The 9886-nt window shown below is 40.2% G+C and overlaps 1 protein-coding gene across 4 annotated transcripts in view; it reads right to left on the bottom strand.

The window, feature by feature from the left end:
- The window catches only part of mfsd14ba (major facilitator superfamily domain containing 14Ba), a 28297-nt gene that overhangs the window by 12649 nt on the left and 5762 nt on the right, over nt 1-9886 (bottom strand). For all 4 annotated transcript variants that reach the window (XM_034895523.1, XM_034895522.1, XM_034895524.1 and 1 more), the window contains 5 exons: nt 5419-5481; nt 4872-4999; nt 2591-2705; nt 1962-2180; nt 1698-1811 (listed from right to left, as the gene is read on the bottom strand). In XM_034895523.1, coding sequence (XP_034751414.1) covers nt 1698-1811; nt 1962-2180; nt 2591-2705; nt 4872-4999; nt 5419-5481 — 639 coding nt within the window. The remainder of the gene's footprint in view (nt 1-1697; nt 1812-1961; nt 2181-2590; nt 2706-4871; nt 5000-5418; nt 5482-9886) is intronic.

Genomic DNA, 9886 nt, shown 5'->3' with positions numbered 1-9886 from the left:
TCCCCTTTTCCTCTCCTTCCCCTTAATAAATAACGTTACTTTGAGCTGTGCGTTTGGGTCCGTCCTTCCCCGTAACATCATACCAGCTGTTCAGTACACATTACTAAAGTAGAACGTTGGTATGTGTAAAAGACAAATTACATTTTTTCACTTTCTTAGTAGTTATTACAATTGGTGCTTGGAAGTGTGCAGGAGGTGAACTGGCACCTCTCCAGCTACCAATTTACACTTTGCACTTGGTCCACACGGAGTCTCTTCCGGACTCTACTGCCCCCCAAACTGTTAGTTTAAGCTAACCTTTAAAGCAAACCTATAGTGTAGTGGCTTATGTAAGGATTTTTCTCTGTTTTGAAATCTCTGTTTTAGCAAAATTATCTAACTGGACTTTTTAGTTTCTGTTTCTGCTTCTGTAAAATGCAGTAGTATTTTGTCTATTTGTTGTTTAGAACAAGCTTCAAATTAATAAGACACAGGGAAGGTTATTTTATATATATATATATATATATATATATATATAATTCAGGAAAGGTTCAGTAAGAGGCAGCCTCTTTTTTGCAGGAACGCCCTGTGATGTTACACAATAACAGTCTGATCTGCTGGCCACTGAGCAGCTCCACTGGAGCGGTTGGAGGTTAAGAGCCTTGCTGGAGGGCACCTCAGTGGTGGTAATGGGGGGGGTGCTCTTCCACTTTACCCACCCAAATTTGATTTTATTTGAACTAACAACCTCCCGGTCACAAGCTTGTGTCTCTGACCTTTAGGCCACCACTGTCCCTGAGCATATAACACAGGGACTATGACCATTGGCAACAACAGTCTTAGCTCTACCAGGCAGATGATTTCAACCAGCTGTATGCAGCAGAGCATGTGAGCTGTGACAATTTGCTTAAAGCCGCTCCGAGTTGCTTTGCATTCATTTCATAGGGTTTTGGTAATCAAGGGTTTCTAATAGTAACATTATTTAATTGTAGTTTTGAGTACACTTGCTTATGTTGTTTTTACAAATCAAATTCCACTCAGTGAATCCATTGATGTCATCAGTGACATTGATGGAGGTGTCCTGGTCAGTGTTGGGCAAGTTACTTTTAAAAAGTAATTAGTTACATGTTACTTCTTCCAAAAAGTAACTAAATTAGTTACAAATTATAAAAGTAACTAGTGCATTACTTTCAAGTAACTTAAAATAGACTTAAAATGCATGTGCATGTTCAATTATTTATGGTAAATCTGAATTACAATGAAATGAAAACTTAATATAATACATTAACAGAAACAATTTACACACATCTGAGGCGTGCACTGTTGTTTGTTCACATTCTTTGACCCCAGCAAGATGGCCGCATGGTTGCTCTTCCCAAACGTAGATAGTGATTCCGCTATATAGCCGTTTTTGAATGCCTTAAAGCAGTGATCCAATGTGTTTATTTCCCTTTTGGCACCGTCAAAATGTTGTAGTCGTTTGATAACATGTCCAAAAGTACAATATGTTAAAAAAATAACTCAAATTTAGCAGAAAGTGTTCATGGAGCTGGCAGGGAGGCAGCTGTACAAGTTTGTGCCTTCTAGAATTTGGCATAAATATTTCTTAAAAAGCAGGCAACAACACAAAAAATGAATAACAGTAATATACTGTATTTTGTACCCACAGTAATGCTAGTATTTTTGATTACCATGCATTAGGCAGCAATGTGTTTTACCTGTCTCAGGTAGAGGAAAAAGCTGGAATACTGTCCGGCCTCCGGCAGGTAAGACAGGAACACAGTGATGCATATTAGTAAAACTGTTGGGTCCTGACCCACCTTCCGCAGAGACTGAAGGAAGGAGAGACAGAGAGAGTGACAGAGAGAAAGGAAATACAACACAGGCGCTGTCAGTATACTATGCCCAACAACACAAAAAATCAACCGGCTTTGAGTTCATTATTCAACCAGATACTCTACTGTAAATCATTGGTCACTGACAGTGAAGGGGTCAGCCTGCTCCCAGGATATTGGCGCACCCCAGGTGTTGAGTCTCATCTTGTCCGGCAGAGACTCGGGCACAGCCAACAGGATGAAGCAGATGTCGGCCAGAGCAATCAGTGTGGCCACCAAAACCACCAGGTTGTCTCCGTACCAGGCTGACAGATATGCTCCAATGGCTGGACTTGTTACCAGGCTGGCTGCAAAAGTAGCAGATACCTAGGAGTACACACAGAAGTTGAATATTAAAAGTTGGAAAACCCAGTAAAGGCTGCATTTAAATATTTGAAGCCAAGAAGTAAAAATTGCATCAAAATGATAGCAAAGGCTAATGAAAACTGTCTAACGTGATCCAGTTTGTCCATTAGGCACTCGCACATAGCAGTTCAGGTACCAGTTTTTCCTACAGGTTTTTGGTGAGTGTGAATCTTCTCCTTAGAACTGTTAACAGAGTTTGAGCCAGAGATTTAGCGTATTACTAATGTAGGGTGCTGCTGCTACAAGTGTGGTTGTGCGCAGATCTTCACTAAATGGGTACAGTGTGAGTATTACAGTAGTTGGTTGCCTTTCTGAATGAAGCAGTGGTATTCTGTGCGGCACCAAGGCTATTTTGTTTGACAAGTCCTTACCAGACCATAGGCTGTACTCCTCTCTCTTTCATCCGTCACATCAGCAACGTAGGCAAAGATGACTGAGAAGGTGACAGAGAAAGCTCCAGACATGGAGATCATGGCGAAGTACCACCTGCAGGACAAGAAGGTGTGAGAAAAACTCAGTTTAATTTTTTTATCTTCATTTTATTCAATAAAAAGAGAACTTGTACTTCTGTAACTGTCCTGTAAAGGACTGAAACCCCAACTGTGGATTGTATTTTTTTATGCTGATTTGATGATCATATATGACAACCCGGACAGTTATCTAAAGATTTTTTTATGCTGTTTTGTTTGATCCATTATTTTATAATAATCTCTTTACAACCAAACACTGCACAACCTCAGTGGAAACCCATGTGGAAAATATGGTATTTATGTTTATTTCATGTATTAAAGCGGCAGTAGACAAGACTTATTACAAAAAAATTGTAATTTCCCCATTGGGGATCGATAAACAGATTAAAATTAAATTAATAAAAATTAAAACCAACTTTCTGTAATATTTAATGAAACGGACACTATTTTTGCGAGTAGAACTACATGAAGCAGGTAATTTAAAAAAAACGGCTCCTCTGGCACCACCTACAGCCTGTAGTGCAATTTGTAAAAATCCACAGCTCCGTGTTCAGATGCACCAATCAGGGACAGGGTGGTGTCTAACTGTGTGAAAACTTGTCTCACGATATCAATACACAAGTGCAGAATTAAGTCGTTTCTACTAAGGTGCTAATCACGTTAAATCAATCACTGCAGAATGTCGGCACCTGAGAACGCATAAGTGAAAGCTTCTCTGTCCTCTCTGCATGTTTCACAGAGAGCGGAGCTCAGCTCAGACACACGCAGAGCGGTGGTGTACGTGGTGCAGACGGAGCTGGATAAACGTTACGCAACTGAAAGGCTGGAGGCTATAGGCCTGTGGGGCAATGAAAGCCAACTTTATTTCTGTAACACATCTCAGCAACAAGGCAATTAAAAACGCTTTATATAAAACATTAAAGAGCATTTAAAAACATCATGAAAATTAAACACGCTAAAATAAAATGAAATACTCATTATTTGATTTAAAAGGTTGTTTGGATGGGTTTTGTAGGAGAGAGGGAGGTGTTTTTATTTTGTGTGGTGTGTAAAATGTTCTAAATAAATCACAAAATGTTCACAGTAAATATGATAAATAGGTTTGGAATTACAACTGTAATACATTTACTATTACATAGGGACTGGACTGAAGTACTGGAAAGAAGGTACCATTGGTTACCGCCACTGAATTTAATATATCCCTATCATTACAGTTAAAAATGTGGTAGAAACGATACCCAACCAGCTACTTTTAAATCAATTGTGTGGTAGCATTTTGGATTCGCCACAGTTATTAGGTCTGAAGAGGTAAGTTATATAGGACAGAAGCCAGTTATTTGAGTTTTACATTATTTCAACATGGAATCTGGCTCAGTGGTAGAGTGGTTGCCTGCCAATCGGAAGGTTGATGGTTCAATCCTTAGCCCTGCAGTCCCATGTTGAAGTGTTCTTGGGCAAGTTACTGTATTCCTGTGAGTGTTTATCTGATGAGCACCTTCTACGACAGCCTTGGCCACAGTGAGTGCTTCCTGTACCATGCTTTGAGTAATCGATGAGACTACAAAAGCACCATAGGAGAACAGTGAAAAAAAGTGGCTTTTTCCCACTTTGTGCACTTGACTGTCCTGCAACTGACCTCAACTCAATCCAACACCTTTGGGACCAACTTGATCATCAACTGTAAGCCAGACCTTACCCACCCAACATCAGTGTCGGAACACCACTGTGGCTGAACAGGAGCAATTCCTGCAAGAGTCTAGGCTGTAACTCTCCGCCTACCAAGAGCCTGGGTCTGCCTAAAATATTTTCCTCGCCACAGCGGCACTGTTGCTAGCTCTGGAGGAAACTAGTAGAACTGTTGGGTCATTGTAAATTCTGGAGTGTGGTCTGGACCTGCTCTATCTGTAAACTGTCTCGAGATAACTGTTGTTGTGAATTGATACTATAAATAAAATTGAATTGAATTGAAACTCTCTTCTTGCAGTCATGTTCAGGTGTCTTTCCGCTTTATTGAAATGAAAATAATTTTTCTTTGGGATTTTGCATTTGGATTATGCTAGAACTGTCACAGTTCATGGCCATAACTTTACCCTATCCAGGTGATTCCCTTGACTTGACTTTACTCCTTATCTGTATCTCTTTGTATAACATTATTGTGCCAACAGAGAACAGTGAGTCCTACCATGGACTGAGCCTCATCAGAGGGATTGGAGCGCAAGTGAAGAAGACGGTGACCAACAGGAAGGTCCGTCTGCCCCACACGTCCGACAAGGCACCAATTAGAGGAGCAGACATGAATGACAGCAGTCCCTTTAAATGAAAAGGTGGAGTCAGTGACAAAATAAACAATCTTTGCAAATGGATGCGTCTGCAGCAGTGAAATATATTTCTGTTGTTTGGTCTCATATAAAACAAGATTCCACATTAAAAAATTGTTTAAACATGCAGATGAGTTTACTAGTCATGGTTAGTACTTCTCTGCCTGTAAAACCTGTTAAATAATGCTTGAGAAAATTACCCTGATGATGTCATAGTGATGTCATTGGGTTTGAAAAACATGAATGTTTAAGCAGCATTGGAGTCTAACCATGCTATGGACTAATGTTAATATTAATGTTTAACTGGCCCTTGTGCATCCCCTATGCTTATGGATATGCAAATCAAAATCACTGGAGTTTTTTTTTTTATGTCTATCATGAGTCAACAAGTTCAATTGTTGGAGTTCTTACCTTCACACCCTGAATTAGGCCGTTCATCAGGAATGTGTGCTGGGGAAATGTTTCATGTAAAACCTACAAAGAGAACGACAACACCAATATTTTATAAAACAGATTTCACAGCCCAAAACTGGTAAAAAGGTAAATAAGAAACCTCCATGAATTGATCCAAAAGATCTAAACATTGTATATCATGCAACAAAATGTGTTTTTTGTAACTTGGACCATGAAGAATGAAGATTTTTTCCAGTACAAACGTTCCGGTAAACTTTCAAGACTCAAGGAGGTACATGTTTTATTTTTATATTTAATTTTATTTGTTGTCTCAAATCGTAAAAGACGTTATCTCAGGAAACTCTCAGATAAGGTAGGTCTAGACCACAGTCTCTAGACACATGTTTAGCGGAGTATTAGCAGAAGTAGTTTTTTAGAGCTGTGTAATTTTCGAAATTTTTCCAATTTGATTATTTTGCTGAAGACACAAACGTTATAGGCCCTAAACATTTAACCTGTCATCTTGGTGTCACGACTTGAACCTCCATCTTAATGTCAGCAAAGCATAGGACCTGATTGTGGTCCACAGGAAGCAACAGAGAGAAGGGTACGCCCCCTCCACTATTGTAATAAAGACTTGAGACAAGTGTTTTTTTATGTTGTATGTTTAAGTTATGATAGCCCTCTATCATAACTTGCACAACCTTTTGCCTCAGATTCAGTGTTTTTTTCTCATTAGTTATTTAATAAGCATTGTAGAAGGTGCCTGAGGTCTGCAATTTACTTTGCCAATGATTACTTCTGTTATGGTTGTGCCCAAGACCAATCAACCTTGACCTTTTCAGAATCTGTCTTTGCAGTCTTTGATTAACATGGAATGCATTAGTTTAAACACATCCCTTTTTAATTATTCAAAAATGCATTTTAATCCTGAACTGTCTACAATCCCCTGTGGTTTCCCTATTATCAGTGCAGTGAAACTCCTAACCCCGTCAGCATGTTGCCCGTGTCACTATGTTAGCTCCTGTCTACGCTGGATGTGTTTCAGTTATCCCTCTCAGTTTTAATCAGCAGGTTTTTACAATAACAATGTAATAACTCGTGTTTCACTCTAGGCTAAAGTTACCTATGTAACTATGGCTCCATGAATTCTGGTTGACTGCCAGAGACAGTATGGAATACCTGTATAAAACAGTTACTATAAAGGGACTGTACACTCCATATAATCTAATGGGAAAAAATTCAATTTAAACAAAGTAATGGTTAAATCAGAAAATATCTAATCATAAAGACTAAAATCTGACCAAACACAAGGTCATGCATTATTATATGCATGCAAGAGCAGATTTATCACTTCAGGAATGGTTTCTAAACACAGACTGAAGTCTTGCTTCTCAAGCCACCAGTGGCTCTCACACGGACGTTGACTGCTACACCTCCTCTGTACTGGATTATATTAATACCACCATTGACAATGTTACAACCCAGAAGCAGATCACCACGTGTCCAAATCAGAAGCCATGGATGAACAGGAAAGTGTGACTCCTATTAAAGACCCGTAATACTGCCTTCAGATCAGGAGATGCACAAGCCTATAGCACATCCAGAGCAAATCTGAAAAGGGGCATCAAAGAGGCCAAGCACTGCTACAAGCTTAAGATAGAGGGACACTTTTCCAACGCTGACCCTCGACGCATGTGGCAGAGCATTAAGGCCATCAGTGACTATAAACCCACTCACTCCACCCTCGCAGCCACTGATGTCAACTTCCTGAACAAGCTGAATGACTTTTATGGCCGCTTTGAAAGAGACAACAGAGAAACTGCCACCAAACTCAAATCCTCAGCCGACCACCCGCCAATCACACTCTCATCCACAGATGTCTGCAATGCATTGAGCAGGATCAGCACGCACAAGGCTGCTGGACCAGATAACATCCCTAGACGTGTACTCGGGGAATGTGCAGAGCAGCTCTGTTTTTACAGGTTTTTACGGGTCTCTTGCCCAAGCAGCTGCATCAACATGCTTTAAATGACCTTCCATTGTGCCAGTGCCAAAACACTCCAGCCCGAAGTGCCTTAACGACTTCCGCCCTGTAGCACTCACACCCATCGTAATGAAGTGCTTTGAGTGGCTGGTCCTGGCACACCTAAAAGACTTGCTTCCATCCACATTGGACTCACACCAGTTTGCCTACTGTAGCAATAGGAGCCCAGAGGAGGCAGTTTCCATGGCACTGCAATCTGTGCTCACACATGTGGACAACACTTATGCACGAATGCTGTTTGTTGACTTCAGCTCAGCATTCAACACTGTCACCCCGGCTAAGTTAATAGCCAAACTTGGAGACCTGGGCATTACCACCTCCATGTGCAACTGGATTTTGGACTTTTTTACCAACAGACCCCAGAATGTTTAATCAGGCTCCAACTGCTCAACGTCCATCACACTAAACACTGGTGTACCACAGGGCTGTGTGCTTAGCCCGTTTCTCTCCTCCCTCTTCAGCTCAAACTGCAAGCCTGTGTACGAATCTAATTCCATCATCAAGTTTGCGGACGGCATTACGGTGATTGGTCTCATCAGCAACAACAATGAGACTGCCTATAAGGAAGAGAGCAAGCACCTGGCCACATGGTGCACTGAAAATAACCAGCTCCTCAACACCACCAAAACGAAGGAGTTCATCGTGGACTTCAGAAAAGAGTCAAGAGGCACGCACAACACCACCCACATCAATGGAATGGCTGTTGAGCGTGTGTTCACTTTCAAGTTTCTGGGGATACACATCTCGGCGGACATGTCCTGGTCAACCAACCTCCTGCCTGGTCAAGAAGGCTCACCAGCACCTTTTCTTCTTGAGGACACTGAGGAAGAATCAGCTTTCCTTGACTAACCTGATGAACTTCTATCACTGTTCAATACAAAGCATCCTGACTAACTGTGCAACAGTGTGGTATGGGAGCTGTTCTGTTGCAGAGCGCAAGGCACTGCCACGGGTGGTAAAAACCACCAAGCGCATCACTGGGACTCCACTACCCGCCATCGAGCACATCCAGAGGAAACGCTGTCTGCCTCGGGCTCACAGCATCCTTAAGGACTTCTCTCACCTATCCCACAGACTGTTTACTGTCCTGCCCTCCGGCAGGCATTTCAGGTGCTTCTGGACCAGGACCAGCAGACTAAAGAACAGTTTTTTCCCCAGAGTTGTCTCGTTATTGAACTCTAATCCTCATTTATCCCACTCTCCGCATATACTGATAGACTCTCCTTCCCTCCTCACACCTGCCTCCATTTTGTTATCTGCAATACTATAATGTTCACCTGCACTGCTAACTGTTATTATAGTAACAACTGTTTATATCTGCATCTTGCACTACTTACCTTGACTGATATTTCAATTTGCACTGCTGACTGTTTATTTACAGTACCAATTGTTTACATATACATCTGTAATACAGTACTTTTACTGTAATATGCAATTACTTCCACTGCAGGTTAATTTGGATAGCTTCTGCCCAAACTTTATTTATTGTTATACTGCTCATTTTAGTCTAACTCATTATGTATCTATCTGTGAAAATTCTGTTTATAGTAAAAACCACCTGTATATTATGTTCATTGTACATATCTGTAAAAATTCTATTTATAGTAATATCCACCTGTATACTATATTCAGTACATATCCAGCTGTTAATCTTGTTCACATACTAGTTATCTATATATTATACTCATAGGACAAATCTATCCGTAAAATTCTGTTTATAATAGTAATCATTTCTATATTTATTCAGTACATATCAATGTCCTGCACTTATGAAACCATTGTATATCCTGCACTTACTGCTATTGCACTTATGGTTAGACCTAAACTGCATTTCGTTGCCTTGTACCTGTACCTGTGTAATGACAATAAAGTTGAATCTAATCTAATCTAATCTATGCATTTCTAGGCTGGATTGTTGCAATTCCTTATCATCAGGTTGGTCCAGAATTGAATTTAAAATTCTTCTGACCTAGAAAGATCTTAATATTCAGACACCATCATGTTTTAAAGAGATCAGCGTGCCTTCCAGAATTCCCTTCAAGAATAAAGAGTTACTTGTAATTCCTAGAATCTCCACAAGTAGAATGGGACCCTCTCCACATTCAACCCTTGTGTTGTACTCCCGTCAAAATTGAAAATCAACACTTTTGTTGGCGCTTTTTATCGATGTTTTTAACTTTTGAGGCTTTTTTTCAATGTTTGTCAATTTTGTTGATGTTTTCAACACTATGTAACACTAACTTATTAAGTTTAGTTTTACAGTTATTTTTGATATTAATAGTCAATAAACCTCATTAAAAGGAAATTAATGTTTGAGTTAGAAAAGTAGAAATTAGGAATTACTTAGACTACAATTAAAGTAATTGTTATGGTTTGGGGTTTTTGTTGGGGTATTTTTCCTGTTTGGCCTTCCCTGTGTTTTTGTCCCGGTTTTCCCAT

This window comes from Etheostoma cragini, chromosome 16 (genome assembly GCF_013103735.1).
Source record: "Etheostoma cragini isolate CJK2018 chromosome 16, CSU_Ecrag_1.0, whole genome shotgun sequence".
Taxonomy (NCBI): domain Eukaryota; kingdom Metazoa; phylum Chordata; class Actinopteri; order Perciformes; family Percidae; genus Etheostoma; species Etheostoma cragini.
Note: the sequence above shows the minus strand (reverse complement) of the source record. Positions and strands in the feature narration are given on the sequence as shown.